Here is an 18,808-nt window from a genome sequence, read left to right as displayed (position 1 = left end):
ATAAAGTCTGCCCTATCATCGGCCCACTGCTGATGGTAAAAGTATCACTGCAGGGCAAGTAAACCATATATCCAAAATGTAAATGCACAAACTCTTGGATCCAGAAATTCTATAGATAAGATTTTCCCTATGGATTTTTACAAAGGACTGCCAGGATATATGTAGAGTCTGCAATTCTGTTTATGAAAATAGGTTATCAATAGGGGACTGATATATATAGGGGGCATGCCCATATAGAATACCAAGGATCTGTTAAAAAAAAGATTATGGACCATTTCCATTTCCAGCCCAAATGGAAGAACAGGGATGGGATTTACCCTCCTGTTTGTAACCAAAACCCAAGAACCAAAAGCAACAATAGCTATGAAATGGTGGTTTTCTAAATACTGGATATCAGCTAATGAAAGCTCACACCCCCTGAAAGATGGAGAGACAAACTAAGTGAGCCCTGTGGTTGTCTCAGCTTACTGTCTCAATAGAGTTTCCAGGCTGCAGTGCCCCTGGAAAGGGTCTGAGTTGGGACAAACACGAGCATGCAGAGAGACTGAAGCAACTAGAGGTAGATCATAGGACAGAGTATCAGAAAGAAAGGAGTTGCACAGGGGTGCCTGGTGGCTCAGTTGGCTGAGCATCTGACTCTTGATTTTGGCTCAGGCCATGATCTCAGAGTACTGGGATCGAGCCCCATGTCAGGATCCGTGCTCAGGGGAGAGGAGTCAGCTTGAGGATTCTCTCTCCCTCTCCCTCTGCCTCTTCCCTGACTCATGTTCACTTTCTCTCTCTCAAATAGATAAATAAATCATAAAAAAGAAAAACCATGGAGATATACATAGAGAGGACTCAGAGATCTGTAGAGGGTCCTCTTTGGGTAGTCAGCACAGAAATGATCAGCATGTATATGTGAGGAAACTACCCAAGGTTGGGAAAAGAGCCATCTGCAAGGCTGGAGGGAACAGTGCCCAGACTCTCATGGGGCTGGGAACAGTGCCTGTTTCTATCAGCCAGTTTGGAAAAAACTCAATTCAGGGGAGAGTACTCAGAAAGGTGTTGCCTCAAAAGTGGAGAATAATCAGCTCTACACTGAACATTGCTATGGACCCACTAAAAAAATAACCAAACAAAATATACCATAAAAGAAACAAGTGAATTAAAATGGTACACTAGAATACACTTACTTAACACAAAAGAGATGAAGTTGAGGAATGGAGGAACAGATAAGACAGAAGACATATAGAAAATAACAAATGGAAGATATAAACCTACTTTATCAGTAATTAAACACTCCAATCAGAAGATGGGGATTTGCAGAATGGATTTAGAAACATGATCCAGGGGGCCCACACTCACTGTGTGCAACCCTTTCTTTTGAGGCCTGGAGGCACATGAGACCCTCTGCATGGACTGGCAGCCATGGTCAGGGAGGACACGGTAGGAAGCACCAGCATGTGTGTCCCGGTGGCAGGAGTGGGGCTGGCCCAGCACATATTCACCTTGAAGAGAAACATGAGGCAGAAGCCCAAGATCATTGAGATGCCTGTATCCAAGCCCTGCATCTCTGGATGTTGCTTACTGACTATGCTGTTGTTCTAGGACAAATTTAAGAACAGAAGAACTTGGAGTGCCTTTAAGGACAGTTGAATAACCAAGAAGTGACTAATCAAGAATCTGATGTACGTGTGAAAATGAGGTCAGAATTTCAAAAAAAGTTCAGTTTACATCAAACTCTATAAGAGAAGAAATTATCTGAAGTTTTATCCAAGAAGGACCTGCCACCTTTCAGATAGTCATAGACTTCAATACGACACTAAGTAGATTTTCCTACAAAGGGAAAAGATGCCCAACATGTCATAATATTGACAATAATAAGCTGGTTACAGATCGAGGTCAGAGTTACTGCAAGTAAAGGAAAAAGACTATGCTATTAAAATTGATCCTTTTCCTACGATAGAAGAGAAGTACCCTTTTTATAAAAAAAAAAATTATTCATGAGAGACAGAGAGAGAAAGAGAGAGGCAGAGACACAGGCAGAGGGAGAAGCAGGCTCAGTGCAGGGAGCCCCATGTGGGACTCGATCCCAGGATTCCAGGATCAGGCCCTGGGCTAAAGGCAGTGCTAAACCGCTGAGCCACCCAGGCTGCCTGAGAAGTACCCTTGTATGGTTGAAAGGTACCCTAAATCACAAGGTTTGCTTGTTGAACAAGCTCTACCAGAAGCTAAACTGAAAGAAACTGTGGCAGAATCTGATGTATGTTCAGGGAAGGACACGAGAATGTTGTCGGTAAACTCCAACAACAGTCTCCCCAGGTTCACATTTTCAGCTGGTATCCATGATGTACTAGAGGAAGTATCCCTCAAGCTAGAGTTGATCATCCAAACGTCAGAGTCATGACCAACTTCGTGGATTTTGATGAAAAAGGAGTGTTCAAAGGACTTAAAGGAGGACTAATTCATGAATTTAACAGATATGGTGGGGCTCTGAGCAACAGAGAACATCTCAATCAACTATAAGACGGTAACAACACAATTCTGCTGGGAGACTCCTAAGGAGGCTTGAGAATGGCAGATGGACTAGCCAATGTTGAACACATTCTGGAAACTGGATACCAAATGACAGTGTAAAGGAGCTTTTACCAAAAAAAGTACATGGACTCTTATGATATTATTTTAGTAAAAGATGAATCATTGGAGGTAGCCAACACTGTCTTACAGAAGATTCTGTAGATAAGCATTCTTTAAGACCTCTTCCCTGTGGATACAATTGATGCAAGAACTGCTTGTCCATTTGTCTTGCTCAAAAACTCTTATTTGTAATATATTCTTGCCCTTGAAGAAGTTTTCCTCTGCATTACTGAAGTAACTTCAAACACAAAAAAGGACCTGTAAGGTCCTTTTTCTCCACTTCTCTCAATACACTCCTCACCATATTTTTTAACAGATTTTAAAATTTTTTTAAAAGCCTCAAAACAAACCTTAAAGTCAAAATATTAAAAAATAACTCCTCTAACTTTTCCAAAATGAATTTTGTAGTTTATGTTTTTAGGGCCTTTTTAATACTGGTAAAGTTTGTAGAAGTAAGAAGTTTTATGAAATGGTGAAATGTGCGTGATTTTAAGTTTTGTTCCTTTTATAATTTAGGTGAATTATGCTGATGGCATAATCATCTCCCGATATTGTATTATGTGTGATATTTTGTTTTAGGAACATAAATCTACCATATCTACCATAAAACATTAGCACTTGGTGTTTTAAAAAACTGTTGGTATCCACGTTACTAATCATTACAAAATGTTCTATAGAGAAGCACAGATAATAAACATGAAATGAAAAACAAACAAAACCAAAAAACAAAACCCACACATGATCCAACTATATGCTGTCTATAAGAGATCTATGTTAGAGTCAAAGAAAGAAACAGGTAAAAAGTAAAAGGATAGAAAAATAATAAATGCAAATAATCAAAAGAGAGCTGGGGGCACTGCCTGGCTGGCTCAGTTGATGGAGCATGGGACTCTCAATTTCAGGATTGTGAGTTCAACCCCTACCTCCAATGTAGAGAGGAGGAAGAGGAGGAGGAGGAGGAGGAGGAGGAGGAGGAGGAGGAGGAGGAGGAGGAAGAAGAAGAAGAAGAAGAAGAAGAAGAAGAAGAAGAAGAAGACGACGAAGAAGAAGGAAGAGGAGGAGGAGGAGGGGTGGGGGGAGGAGAAGGAGGAGAAGAGTTTGAGTGGCTGTACTAATATCAGACAACATTGTTAATAGAGACAAAGAAAGACATTTTACACTGATAAAAGAGTCAATTTATTTAAAAGACGTAATAGTTTAAAAAAAAATATGAACTCAACCATAGTGCCCTAACAAACATAAAGAAAACCTGACAGAATTAAAGGAAGAAACAGACAAGTCAACAATAATAGTTGCAGACTTTAATATCTCACTTTTGATAGGGATAGCATACAAATAGGCAGAAGATCAACTAGAAAATAAAAGACTTAAAAAAAAAAAAAAAAAAAGACTTGAACCATGGACCAACTGTACCAGCAAACATCTGTAGAACACTCCACCCAAGAAGATCTGAATAAACACTCTTCCTGCATGCACACAGAACATTTTCCACAACAAACCATATGTTGGGCCACTAGAAAACAAAATGAAATACAAAACACAGGAAAAATAAAGATGTTTTCAAACTAAATACAAGCTGAAATTCATGAACAGCAAGACTCACTCTATAAGAAATGTTAAGTGAAATGCTTCAGGCAAACAGAAAATGATACCAGAGGGGTAACAAGCACTGGAAATAATGTTTTTTCTTGACTCAAATCCCTTTGAAAGATAAATGCCTGAACAAAATAATAAGACTGTATTGTAGGGTTTATAACAAATGTAAAAATAAAACGCATGACAGCAGCAGCATAGAATAGGAATTGGCAAAGGCACCTGGGTGGCTCAGTGGTTGAGCATCTGCCTTTGGCTCAGGTCATGCTCCCGGAGTCCTGGGATCGAGTCCTGCATTGGGCTTCTCTCAGGGAATCTGCTTCTCCCTCTACCTATGTCTCTGCCTCTCTCTGTGTGTCTCTCATGAATAAATATTTTAAAAATCTTAAAAAAAAAAAAAAAAGAACAGGAATTGGCAAGCGATGGTCCATGGGCCAAAACCAGCCCATCATCTGTTTTTGTAAATGACATTTTATTGGGACACAGACACACTCATTCACTTATGTATTGTTTATGGTTGCTTTCACAATAACAATAGAGTTGAGCAATTGTGACAAAGACTGTATGACCCACAAAACCTAAAATATTTACTTGGCTCCTTCACAAAAAGTTTGTTGACTCCAGAATTAAAGGCCTCTAGAAGTATTTTACTGTAAAATCCTAATATAACTTGAAGGTGGATTGTGATAAGCTAAAGATGTATAAATCTAGAAACTCTAAAGCAACCACTCAAATAACACAGATGTATAGCTAATAAGCCAATAAGGATGTTAAAAAGCAAAAACACTCAAATAATACAAAAGAAGTAGACAAAGAGGGAAAAGGAAGAAAAAGCAGATGGAACAAATAGAACACTAATAGTAGGATGACAGACTCAACCCTAATTATATCAATAATCACATTAAGTGTAAATGATGAAAACAGACCGATTAAAAAGCAGAGATTGTCAGGGGCACCTGGGTGGCTCAGTCAGTTGAGCATCTGACTTCGGCTCAGGTTATGAACTCAGGGTCCTAGGATAGAGCCCTGAGTTGGGCTCCAGTGGGGAGTCTACTTCTCCCTTTCTCTCTTCCTGTATACCTCCCCTCATTGCTTGTGCTCACACATTCTCTCTCTCAAATAAATAAAATCTTTTCTTTTGTTCCAAATAATTCTTGAAATCTCTAATACAACATTTCTGGATGTTCCCAACATTTAATTAATGAGCTAAAAATGAACAATTCTAATTTGTTGAGCAAAAATAATTTCAAAAATTTAATGAGATCACAACCATACAGTTTTATTGATTCCAATATTTTTGAAAATCTTTTTTTTTTTTTAAATTAAAGGTTGTCAGATTGGTTAAAAAAACAAGATCAACTACATGCCACTTACAAGAAAAAAACTTTATTTTATTTTTTTTTAAAGACTTATTTATTTATTCATTCAGAGAGAGCGAGAGAGAGGCAGAGACACAGGCAGAGGGAGAAGCAGGCTCCATGCAGAAAGCCCAATGTGGGACTCGATCCCGGGTCTCCAGGATCACACCCCGGGCTGCAGGCGGCGCTAAACCGCTGTGCCACTAGGGTTACTCAAGAAAAAAACTTTATATAGAGAGACATACATAGGTAAAACAAAAAAGAATGGGAGAAGATACACCATATTCATAGTAAAAGAAAAAACTAAGAGCTGAAATCACTATATTAATACCAGACAAGGTAGATTTCAGAACTAAGAATATTACTAGGGATAAAAAGATTTTTTTTTTTTTAGATTTTATTTATTTATTCATGAGAGACACACAGAGGCAGAGACACAGGCAGAGGGATAAGCAGGCTCCCTGCAGGGAGCCCGATGTGGGACTCGATCCCAGGACCCCAGGATCACACCCTGAACCAAAGGCAGACACTCAACCGAGTCACCCGGGTGCCCCAAAAATGTCATTTCTTAACATAAGGAGATCAATTCATCAAGAAGGCATAACAATCCTAAACGTTTCTGCACCTAATGACAGGGCTTCAAAATATGTGAAGCAAAACCTGATACACCAACAAGGAGATATGGACAAATCCACAGTTATAGTCAGAGATTTCAATACCTTGGCCTCCATAATTGACAAGTAGGCCGGAAATCAGCAAGGTCATTGTTTTTGTTATCTGGAGCTGCTATAACAAACAGACTAGGTGACTTATGCAACAGAAATGTATTGTCTCATAGCTCTGGGGACCAGAGGTTCGGGGTCAGGTGTTGGCAGTGTTGGTTCCCTCTGAAGCTGTGACAGAGAATCTGTTCTATGCTCTCTTCTGGCCGCTGGTGGCCTCAGGCATTCGTCTATGGTTTCTTCTCCTGACCATCTATGGACAGTCATCTCCTCTCTGTATGTGTCTGTCTTTCTGTCCAAATTTCCCCTTTGTATAGAGATTCACTTATATTGGATTAGGGCCCACCTTATTGACCTCGTCTTAACTTGATCATCTGTAAAGACCCAGTTCCAAAAAAGGCCACATTTACAGATCCTGGAAGTTAGGACTTCACCACCTTTTAGGAGGGGTGGGGAAGGACACAGTTTAACCCTAAACAGATACAGTAAACTTGAATGACACTGTAACCTACTGGACCCAATTGACATTTACAGGCTCTTTCCCTCAGCAACAGCAGAAGACAAATTGTTCTCAAGGGCACACAAAACACTTCACAACATAGACCTTGTTCTGGGCTGTAAAATATACATCTATCAACTTAAAAGGATTCAAATGGTACAAATTATATTCTCTGATCACAATGGAATTAAATTAGAAACCAGTGACAGAAAGATCCCTGGAACATCCCCCAAATATTTAGAAACAAAATAACAGACTGCTAAATAGATCATGGATTAAAGAAGAAATCAAAACGGATACAGAAAGTATTTTGAACTATATACCAGAATTTGAGGGATGCTGCTAGAGCAACACTTAGGGACATATTTATAGCACTAAGTGCCAATACTGAAATAGAAAAAAAGAGTCTCAGCTTGCACTTCAAGAAACCAGCAAAAGAAGAGCAAATTAAACCCAAAGCAAAGCAGAAGAAAGGAAATGATGAAGATCAGAGCAGAAAGCAATGGACAGAAAACAAAATTGGTAAAATGAAAAACAAGTTATTCGAGTAAATCAATATAATTGATAAACCTCTAGACAGACTGATGATGAATAAGAGAGAAAAGACACAATTTACCAACATCAGGAATGTCATTGAGGAAATGCAAACTAAAACATAATCCCACCGCACCCCTATTCGCATGGCCAAAATCTGGAACGATGCCAACTCCAAATGCTGGCAAAGACATGGAGCAACAGAAACTGTCATTCAGGGGCGTCTGAGTGGTTCAGTAGTTGAGCGTCTGCCTTTGGCTCAGTTCGTGAGCCTGGTGTCCTGGGATGGAGTCCCTCATGGGGTCCCCACAGGGAGCCTGCTTCTCCCTCTGCCTATGTCTGCCTCTCTCTCTCTGTCTCTCATAAATAAATAAACAATAAAAAAAAAGAAAGAAACTGTCATTCCTTGTTGGTGGGAACACAAAATGGTACAGCCACTGTGGAAGATAGTTGGAGGTTTCTTACAAAACTAAACATACTCTTTCTATATACCAGCAAATCACAGTCCTTGGTATTTATCCAAAGGAGTTGAAAACTTATGTCCACACTGCGGTCCATCCCAGACAACGGAATGTTATACAGTGCTAAAAAGAGATGAGCTATATATTGAATCATGAGAAGACATGGAGGAAACTTAAAATTCCCATTACTAAGGGGGGAAGAAGCCATCATACCATATGATTCCAACTATATGACATTCTGGAAAAGGCAAAACCATGGAGACAGTAAAAGGATCAGTGGCTGCCAGCATGGAGGGAGGAAGGAAATAGGCAGAGCCTGGAGGATTTTCAGGGCAGCAAAACTATGGTGTAGGATACTAAGTGGTGCACCCATACCATTATTACACATTTGTCCAAGTGCACAAATTGTACAATGCCAAGAGTGGACCTTAAAACTACAGACTTTGAGTGATAGTATGTGTCCATGTAGGTTCACCAGTTGTAATAAATGTACTGCTCTGGTGGAGGATGTTGTTAGTGCGGAAGGCTATGGGTGTGTATATGGGCAGAAGGTATATAAGAAATTTCTATACTTTCTACTTAATTTCATTAAGTTTATTTTTTAAAAGGTTTTATTTATTTGAGACAGAGAGACAGTGCACAAGTGGGGAAAGGGGCAGAGGGAGATGGAAAAGCAGACTCTTGGCTGAGCAGGGAACCCAACATGGGGCTCGATCCCAGGACCCTCAGATCATGACCTGAGCCAAAGGCAGATGCTTAACTGACTGAGCACCCAAGTGTCCCTTTAAATTTATTTTTTATTTATTTAAGCAAGCTCCATGCCCAGTGTGGGACTTGAACTCACAACCCCATGATCAAGTCACCGCTCTACTGGCTGAGCCACGTAGGCACCCCTATACCTTCTACTCAGTTTTCCTGTGAACTAAAACTCTAAAAAACAAAGTCTACTTTTTCTAAAAGTCAATTTTCAGGGCATCCCAGGTGGCTCAGTGGTTTAGTGCCACCTTTAGCCCAGGGCATGATCCTGGAGACCCGGGAGTCCCACATGGGGCTCCCTGCATAGAGCCTGCTTCTCCCTCTGCCTGTGTCTCTGCCTCTCCCTCTTTCTCTCTCTCTCATGAATAAATAAATAAATCTTTAAAAATAAATAAATAAATAAATAAATAAATAAATAAATAAATGTCAATTTTCAAATGTGTGTGGGAAAATGTCTCTCCATAAGCCACAGCTGGCAGTGACTCCACTACCCTCTTTTAGGCAGTATCTAATCCTGACCAGAGGCCATGTTTTGATCCCCATCACAATCATTTTTTGGTCAGGATCCAAGTTCCAATGATTACAATCCTTTTTTCCTTGATTAAAAAAAATTTTTTAAAATTTGTTTATTTGAGAGAGCACAGAGAGAGAGAGAGAGAGAGAGAGAGAGAGAGCACACAGAGGGAGTGGGAGAGGGAGAAGCAGACTCCCCGCTGAGCAGGGAGCTGGATGCGAGGCTCAATCCCAGGACTCTGAGATCATGACCTGAGCTGAATGCAGACACTCAACCAACTGAGCCACCCAGGCAGCCCCTTTCTTTGATTTTTTAAAAGTAATCTACCCTTAACGTGGAACTCAAACTCCCAACCCCAAGATCTAAGAGTTGTGTACTCTACAGACTGAGCCAACCGCTCCCACCATCATTCCAATCTTAAATATCACCTGCAGCTTGTACCAAATCTGTTGACCAGCCTCTGCAAAGCTGCAAACACATAGCTTTTGGTAGGGGACCCTGGCCAGGGTGAGGCTAGCACCACCCCAGTGTGAACTCCCTGGATACTGAAGACCCTGAAATCTCTGCAAAGCAATTTCCTACTACTCACAAAGAACCTCCAAGATCCCAGGAAGCATGAAAGATGTACAACATCTTGGGACCTCACCCCATCAGAGCCTTCCCAGTTTGGGGGCCCAATACTTCCCTCTGAGGTCAGAAGCTGCCTCACTGGTAAGACTTAACAGCCCAGCTCTGGGACTTACTCGATGCTGCCCAAAACCACCGAACAAAAACACTAGTTCAGTGTCCTAGATTCATTTTCTACTGCTGTATAACAAATCAGCACAAACGTAGACATTGAAAACAACTCGAGTTTATTATCACTCAGTTCCCATGGGTCGTGAGTCTGGTCATGTTTTATCTGGGTTCTCTATCCAGCCTGCAATCCAGGCCAAGCTGAAGTCTTGTCTGAGGCTAGGGTTGTTGCCAGAATTCACCTCCTTGCGCCTGTAGCTCTTAGTTTCTAGAGACCACTCTCAACTCCAGCCATGTGGCCCTCTCCATACGGACCATACTCTGGTTTCACTTTCTTTTTTTTTTTTCCCAAAGATTTTATTTATTTACTTGACAGAGAGAGAGAGAGAGAACACAAGCAGGAGGAATGGCAGGCAGAGGGAGAGCAAGGAACCCAATGTTGGGGCTCGATCCCAGGACCCAGGGTCATGACCTGAGCTAAAGGCAGATGTTTAACTGACTGAGCCACCCAGGCGCCCCTGGTTCCACTTTCTTGAGGAGGGATTGCCTGATTAGGTCAGGGCCACACAATCCCTCCTTTGATCAACTCAAAGTCAATTTATTAGCAACCAAATTATGGGAGAGACACCCCACCCCATCACATCCACAGGTTCTGCCCACACCTGAGGGGATTATATAATGTGTGCACAGAAGAGAACCATCTTCTTAGGGTCCTGCCTATTACGTAGAAAGGCCTACTGGCCTTAAAATCAATCGCTGCAAACAACAACCACTAGAGAAAGAAAGAAAGAAACCTGCAAAGATTTTGAAAGCAAAAGCAAGTCTTAAAAGGCACCGCATATACTGCCAGTGTCGAAAACCACTCCAGAGGCAGCTGCTGTGGACTGTGTGTCCAGGCTATTGGCCAACGCTCAGAAATGAGAACAACAGATGATGGCAGGGAAGCTCAGCTAAGCCTACCAGACTGGCCAATCATTCATGAACTGCCCCGAGAGGACGAAGGGGACCATCTTACTATGTTCCAGACGGCTGCCCTTACAAATTACCCTACAATATAGTGGCTTCCAGCAACACAAATGTGTCATCATACAGATCGAAAGGTCAGAGTTCCACAGCCAGTTTCCTGGGGCTGGTGGCCGCGCAGGCTCTCGGCACAACTTGCTTCCACGTCTCCTCCAGCTTCTCAGACTTGCCGGCCTTCCTTGGCTGGTGTCTACCCCCTCCAGTCTCTGCTTCTGTGGCCACCTCACCTTCCCCTCTACTGTGGTTGAATCTTCTGCCTCCGTCTCATCAGCACCTTTCGGACCACACCCCCAGATGATCCAGAATGAGCCTCCATCTCAAGATCCTCAACGACAGGGCAGCCCCGGTGGCGCAGCGGTTTAGTGCTGCCTACAGCCCAGGGCCTGATCCTGGAGACCCAGGATCGAGTCCCACGTTGGGTTCCCAGCATGGAGCCTGCTTCTCCCTCTGCCTGTGCCTCTGCCTCTCTCTCTCTCTCTGTCTCTGTCTCTATGAATAAATAAATTAAAAAAAAAAAAAAAAAGATCCTCAACGACATCCTGTTGGCCAAGTCCCCTTCTCCGTGTAAACCGTCGTTATCCAGCTTTATCGTGGTGACTAAAGCCAAGTTAGGGTTTTACAGAACAAATGTTTGCAATCCTAGAAAAATGGACATAACAGCCACCGGGGGGTGGGGGTGGGGAAGAGGGTGGAACAGAGCCTTAGAAAATTTGGCTATTTTTGCTACCAGTGTTAGAGGACACCCAAGTCATCTCTGAGGATCACATGAACTGAAGATAAGTGCCCGTGTGCACCTCCTACCAGAAACCATGCATCGATCGGGCTCATCTGGATTTCTAAACAACATACTGTAACTACACAGCCCCCCTCCAGCTGGGAAAGCCCGGAACACAGCCCTCTGTTGCTCGGTCCCTCATGCCCCACACCAACAAGCCAGGGATTCTGGAGGCAGAGACGCCAGGCGCTCTATGTTTACAAGAATCCACGCCCCCCCCCACCCCGCCCCAAGCTGTAGTATCTGAAATTAGGTTGTGTCTTTGAGTTGATGGTATTTTGTAATTAATTGGCGGCATATTCTTTGTCCAATGAGTTTGTGAATTGATGGTGCATGTTAAAGGACACCACCTTAGGCTTGCTGAAATAAGGAGGGATGGCACAGGGCACTCTTTGGTAGGAAAGTCCTATGATGTTGACCGTCTTGGAAGGTGCAGGGTGAATCTTGTGAAGCCCCTTCCTAACTTGCTCCACTGTTCTCTGGGTCCCAAAGCCCAAGACACCTTAACGGTGATCACAACTGAACAGGTGATCACAACTGAACAGGTGATCACCTGTCCCCTATGGAGTCCTGAAGATAAGTTTTAATTTTGTTTTTCTCCTTTATAAATAGAGTCCACAAAGCTTCGAAGAGAAAAGGTCCTTTACCTCGGACGTGTGATTTCTGCCAGAGAACATCCGTGCTCAAGGTCTGCGGATCTGCTATAAACAGGGACTGAAAGATTCTTCCATTGTTACGCCCATCACCATGGCTCTAGCAGGACAAAGATGCATCACCTTGATGACAGGAACGTGAGGAAGCTTTTTCTTCCGCTAAGCAAGTTTTGAGCTAGGATTGGCTCTTCCTGGCTATGGTAGGTCTCTCATTCTTACCATTAGAAGTAATACGAGGAGGGGAGGCAGGAGGAGCAGGAGCAGCAGCAGCATGGCCATCTTTACGTATATGAACAGAGTTGTGGAGACGCCCTGTGGCCCATCAGAATACGTGCTTGGACAGCACTGGTCTGTGTCCTACACTCATGTCCTGGGATGGGCATCTTCCACCTCAATTCTGAGCTCCTGGAACCGTAGCTGTGACGTGTGTGCTTGGAGCCTTCCTCCTCCAGATGGAAACACGACACCCTCCTCATGTCTGGCGTTCCTGATGGGGGATTTGCTCCTCTGCGGCTGATCACCCCCGTACTAGTAAGTACTGGCTTCCATCCTGACCTTCTACTTATGATGCAGGCAGATGGTACGCCTCCCGATCGCTTTAGAGCTACCACTCCTCTGCCAAAACACATAGTTGGCCTTAAAAAACGCTGAGTTCTGAAATCCTAATTTCATATTTATATGAAAGGGTCCCACCAACAGTGCAAGAAAAATTGGTCTCCACGGTGTGGTTTTCCCAGCTTGAGACGCAAAACTCTCCGCTGTGAGATGTTTCATGTTTCATGTTTCATGATGGTCTGCGCAGTGAGTGGCTGAACTTGCCCCTCTTGTTCTCTTGTTTCTCAAAAATCTTTTTAATATTTATATTTATTCTTATTTGCTCCTGGGGTTGTTCCCGATTATGAGCAAGCGTCAAAAACCAGACACTTCCTTCCCTCTGGAGAAGCAAAAATGTCTAAAGGTGCTTAGGTCACGCTTATTTATAGGTCTGGCAGGTGTCTTCTGTTGGCACCCTGAAAAAATGTTCATTCAAAACATGATACTGGTATGTGTAAGAAGCTTTGGCTTAAAAAAACAAACAAACAGCAAAAGCAGAGGCAACCTTTCTCTAGGCCATTCCTTTTGCCTACAGGGTCCTCTTCCAACTTCTTCTGATGCTGCTTTCCTCTGAAGATGCCCCTACCGCATTCAAAAGCAATCCTGGGAGACTAGCAAGGATGTCTTTTGTATCCACGTAATATTTGCCATTCCTCAGCTGGCCACTTAGTGGAGCCAAAAGGCCCACTCTCTTCCCCTTGCCTGTGTGGGTACTGAGTGGGTCCGGGGTGAGGGCTGAAACTTGAATGACCCCAAGGCACAAAGCCAGGAGAAGGGGAATACCAGACCAAAAGGGCCGCTGATTCTCATCCTTGAGGGCCATTTTATTCAGATGGAGAAAGGGTAAGGATCTAAAAAGGATGTGGGAGTGGAGGTGGGGTGCCTGAGTAGCTCAGTTGGTCTAGTATCTGCATTTGGTTCAGGTCATGACCTGGGGTCCTGCCTGGGATTGAACCCCATGTAGGGCTCCGTGCTCAGGGGAGTCTGCTTTTCCCTGGTGCCTTTCTTCCCCCCAGTTCGTGCGCTCTCTCACGCATGCAATCTCTCTCAAATAAATAAATATTTTTAAAAATTAAAATTAAAAAAATAAAAACGATTTGGTTTTCCTGTGCACTGCCTTGGGTCAGACAGATGCATGCATATCCCTGTGTGTCAGTACAGGGACCCCAAAGACGTTTTACTTCCAAGGTCAGTTACCTCTGTCCACTAAGTGTGAAGGGACTCAGGCATTTCAGACCAGACTGTAAAGGAACTTTGAAAAGCTACAAAAGCAAACCAAAACTACACTCAGGTACCATTTTCCATCCAATTGGAAAAAAATGGGTACTTTCAGACAGTGCTGGTGGGCACCCGAGAAACAAGGTCTCTCCCATATTACTGAGGTGTGGGGTGGTAGGTCTAAATCGGAACCATATCCATGGAAGACAGTTTGGCAAAACTAAGCCAAATCACAAACCCACATTCCATTTCTAGGAATGTACCCTATGAATGTGTTTGCCCGTGTCAATGTCACATTGGAGGATGGTTTGTTGTAAGGTTGGAAAAAAAAACAAAAAAACTTAAAAACATCCATAATAGGAAACACGAAAGCATGAACATCTACATAATGGAGTATTGTGCAATAGTAAAAAGGGAGAGGTTCAGGGGAGCCCTGCCCAAAACCAGTGCCCAGGTCCCCAGTTTGTTCACCCCTTGTGAGGCCCTCCAGCCATCAGTAATCGCTTGCTCCAGCTCTTCCCAGGTGACCATGGTGACTTCTTCTCCAACAGGCATCAAACTCAGCTTCCGGCTCACTAGATCCTGACAGTAACAGCACACAGACAGACAGACAGACACACACCCCAAGTTTAATTCCAGAGAGCTTTAGAAGCAGAACTGAGCTAAAAGAATCCACAGCCCTAGTCCGGAGGAGAAGTCACTGTCCAAGTGACCAGTGATCTTGGGAAGCCAGTTTCCTGTCCCTTGTGGGTCCCCGGTGGACATAGGGCAGGGATGGGAAGGATTTCCCCTCAATCTGGGGACAGTGCCCTACCCCGGGGCAACAGAGACATCTAGGGTCTGGACATCCTCCCCTACTGCCCCCTTGAGGACCTTTTGTCACAGAACTCGCCCATATTACCAGGAATTCATCCCGGTCTCTGATTATCTTCTCTAGTTCATCAATCCGTTGGAAGGCTTTCTGGAAGAAGAGTTCAGAGATGGAGGATCAAAACATCCCCTCTCGTGGCCCCTACACACACGCGCACGCGCACACACACACACACAGAAGGAGAAAGCAGGTGTGTGGACCTTACAGGAGCAGGGGGTAGAGAGAGGGCTGCTAAGGCAGGTAAGTGGTTTTCTTTCCAGTCAACAAGAGGCAGGAAAGTGAGGTGCGGTGGAGTGGTGCTGGGGGACAGTGGGCCAAGAGCAAATGCTAACACAGGGGTGGGAACCTGTGGTCCTGGGATTCACCTCCTCCTACCCACCAATGAAACATTCCCACACTGCAGAATGAGGCTGACTTCGCCTCTCAAGGACAAAAATGATCAGGTCCTTCAAGGGTGTCTGAATGGCTGTGCAGTTTAAAGAGAAAGGCGCCCTAAAAGAACCAAAGCACATTGCTAAAACTTAAGTTTCCCCTGTAGGACTTCTGCAAACCTCCAGAATGTAGAATCTAAAGGTAAAACAAGCCTTTAGTCTAAAAAAAAACCCATCTGAACCCCCAAAACCACCACACTTCAAAAAGAAAAGCTTCCCAGACAGAACATAAAGACTCCTAACACTGGGAAACGAACTAGGGGTGGTGGATGGGGAGGAGGGCGGGGGGTGGAGGGGAATGGGTGACAGGCACTGAGGCGGACACTTGATGGGATGAGCACTGGGTGTTTTTCTGTATGTTGGTAAATTGAAAAAAAAAAAAAAAAAAAAAAGAAGAAGAAGAAGAAAAGCTTCCCAGAGCAAAGATGAGTGCTGTTTGGGGCTCAAGGCCTGACATGGGGGGCAGGAAGGGTCAGGGGCCCCCAGGGCCTCCCGCCTCTCCTCTCATTGCCTCTCTTCCTCCTTCTAGCACTAAGCCCGTGGGTGGCTTCCGGAGGGCCTCAAGTAGGAATACCACCAGTGCTTTGGGTCCCTATAGGGCTCACGGAAAGGGAGTTCTAGACGGTTCTCCCAGTGAAGCACTGCGCCTGCTCCTCCCAGCCCCTCCGCCTGGGCTGAGCTTAGGCTTTCAACGTCCACCACCTCACTCCTATTCTAAGGATATTCAGAGAAGTTGTCAGCTCCCCCCTTGGGTCGGTTGGGGATCCCCGGGGCTCGGGGCAGTGGGGTCCCCGCCGCCCTCACCTCGAGTTTCGCCTCCGGGAGCTCCTGCACCTTTCCCTTGGCTTCTTGGAGGCTTTTCAGGTCTTCCGTGGTGACCTGCAAGGTGGAGAGGCCGCTGGAGCCCGCGCCCCCCGCCGCGCCCCTCACCTGCGCTCACCTGCGCTCACCTGCGCGCTCACCTGCGCCACGCCAGCCTTCTCGGCCTTCCCGGTTCTCAGCGACCCGACCCGCGACCGGGACGGCGCCAGCTTGACCGTCTCGTCCAACCAGTCCCGGGGGTCCGCGGCCAGCCCCTCGGGCGCCGTCAGGTGCTGCACGTGGCTCACGATGCCCTGCACCTGGCTGGTGATGGTCTTGAGCCGCCTGCTGAGGTCGTGGACCTGCCCGCCCAGCCCCTTCACCTGGCTCTCCAGGGCCACGGGCCTGGTCTCCCGCGGCGCCGCCAGCTGCGGGGCGCTGACCACGGCCTGCGGGGGCGGCGGCGGCGGCGGCTCCGGCTCGGGCTCCGGCGACTGGAAGTCGATGCGCACCTCCTGCAGGTTCAGGCTCCGGAGCATGGCCACGATGAGCGTGTGCAGGGCCGTGAAGTTGACGGCGCCCGCCTCCGGGGTGCCGATGGCCAGGTCGGCCAGCTCCCGGAGGGACACGGTGCTGGCCGCCGGCGTGGGCGGCATCGTGCGCGCCCCCGGCGCCCCGGGGCACAGTCACCCTCTGCCGCTGCCCTCCGCCGGCCTCCGAGCTGCAGCCCTGGGCCGCCCGCCCCTCCTGCCCTCCTGCCGGGTCGCGGCCAGTGGACGTTTGGAACGGGAGGGGCGGCCCGTTCGCTGCCCGGTTGTGCGGGAGACCCCCGCCCCCGCGCGCCCCGACAGTTCTGCGAAAGAACAGGCCCGGTTGAGCGGGACGCGGCCCCTTGGGGGGCTGCCCATGGGCCAGGCCACCCGACTCGCAAGGGGAGCCCATCCTGGCGGGCTCGGGCGAGCCCTGGCCATACCCCAAGGCGCCACGAATCATTACCAGGAAACGCTTCTCAAGGGGCTGTGAGGCTGTGCCAAGGCTCTGCTATGGGGAGGGGAGGCCTCCTATGGCTCCCCTAGATTCCAGGGGCCCCTTAACCTAGGCAGGCCCCTCGTTCACTCAGCCACTAAGCACAGAAAGGTTTAAGGGACACCATGTGTCCTTAGCTCATCCCATTATTCAGGGCAGTGGCACACGTACCTAAGGGATGCAGTCCTGAGAACTTGGCCCCTTGGGGACAGTTCCCATCTTATAGCTTTATCAGAAAGGAGGGTACCTTGGAAAAGACCACTCAGGACCCAGGCAGCTCCCATCAGCCACCAGATGACAGCCCTTCACTGTGCCACCCTGGCCTAGTTCATCTCAAAACAGACTCATCTGGCCAAGCGCCAGCATTTCAGCTCATCACAGGGCAGGATTAGAAAGGACTAGAGGAATTTGGTGCTCTCAGCAATTGGGGATGACTTCCCCACACCAGATTCTTCCAGAAAGCATAAAATGTCAGTGTTTATATTCAGGAAAACCTGTGCGAAAATCACCATGTACTCCTATTTTAACTATTTTCAAGTTCAAATATTTAATCTGAGCTGATAAGGTGTAACTGAAATCCTTCATGCCCTGCGTCCCCAAGTATTGCCTGGGAGCAGACTTAAAACAAGTCTAGAACCTCCAGGAAGGTTAACACTCCAGGATTTTGTTCACCATCACATTCCCAGGGCCTGACACTCAGTAGGTTGCTGATACCATCAGAACAAATTCTTTGCAGCCTTGTGCACTTCTGCTTATATCCTATAAAACAAAAGGCTGGACCTCAGAGTTAAATTGAAAGAGCATCCACTGTCCTGCAGAGTGTGGAACATGGGCTTCTAAACTCTTAAATTCAGTGACTTTCCAGAAGAATGTCACCCCTGCCACTGCTACCCTAGTTCGGGCCAGAATGTCAGCTCCCTGAGTCTTCACGGTTTCATTTGCATATTCCTGAGACCTGGCATCATGCCAGGCGCATAGCAGGACCCACTAAATGCCAATGGAAAGGGCATATGTGAATATATTCTAATATCAGGAGATGCTTAGATTCTACTAAGTATATATAAACACCTCTGTTCTGGGGCACCTGGGTGGCTCAGTGGTTGGACGTCTGTCTTTGGCTCAGGTCCTGATCCCGGGCACCTGGGATTAAGTCTTGCATTGGGCTCCCTGCAGGGAGCCTGCTTTTCCCTATGTCTCTGCTTCTGTGTGTGTCTCGAATGAATGGATAAAATCTTAAAAAAAACAAAACACCTCTGTTCTTACAGACATAGGAAACTAAACATTAACTGGATGAATAAATGGAATTTGGGAGTTGAAAAGGACTTCCCTCAGCTGTCAAATCCAAACCTCTTTTCACAAGTGATGAGAGGCCCAGAAAGGACTCGTCATCTGCCTGGCCTCATGAGTAAGAACCAGGCCTCTTGAGTAGTAATAGTCCACGCCTCTTCCCCAGCCACCATGCTAGCTGCTAATTAAGTTCTTGCTCAAAATTCCCCTACTTGGGACTATTAACAGAAGGCAATTTGTGTGCCTGAAAAAGCCAATGTGCTCAAAGTCTTGACTGTGGCTTGAGAACTTTTCAGGTCAGTCGGAAAGAGATAAGAATGTCGGGATCCCTGGGTGGC

The 18,808-nt window shown here is 45.8% G+C and overlaps 1 protein-coding gene and 1 pseudogene across 1 annotated transcript in view; one reads left to right on the top strand and one right to left on the bottom strand.

Moving 5' to 3' along the window:
* Nucleotides 1–16,813, bottom strand: part of QRICH2 (glutamine rich 2) — a 33,987-nt gene extending 17,174 nt beyond the window's left edge. Inside the window, exons 1-3 of the mRNA XM_072746561.1 lie at nucleotides 16,315–16,813; nucleotides 14,956–15,011; nucleotides 14,526–14,636 (exon numbers count right to left, since the gene is read on the bottom strand). Coding sequence (XP_072602662.1) covers nucleotides 14,526–14,636; nucleotides 14,956–15,011; nucleotides 16,315–16,813 — 666 coding nt within the window. The remainder of the gene's footprint in view (nucleotides 1–14,525; nucleotides 14,637–14,955; nucleotides 15,012–16,314) is intronic.
* Nucleotides 1,411–2,721, top strand: LOC112920629 (cytosolic 5'-nucleotidase 3A-like; annotated as a pseudogene).
* Nucleotides 16,814–18,808: the final 1,995 nt, after the last annotated feature.

The sequence above is a fragment of the Vulpes vulpes genome, chromosome 2 (assembly GCF_048418805.1).
Source record: "Vulpes vulpes isolate BD-2025 chromosome 2, VulVul3, whole genome shotgun sequence".
In the NCBI taxonomy this organism is placed as follows: Eukaryota; Metazoa; Chordata; class Mammalia; order Carnivora; family Canidae; genus Vulpes; species Vulpes vulpes.
The sequence above is the reverse complement of the archived record's forward strand: the minus strand, read 5'-3'. Positions and strand labels throughout refer to the sequence as shown.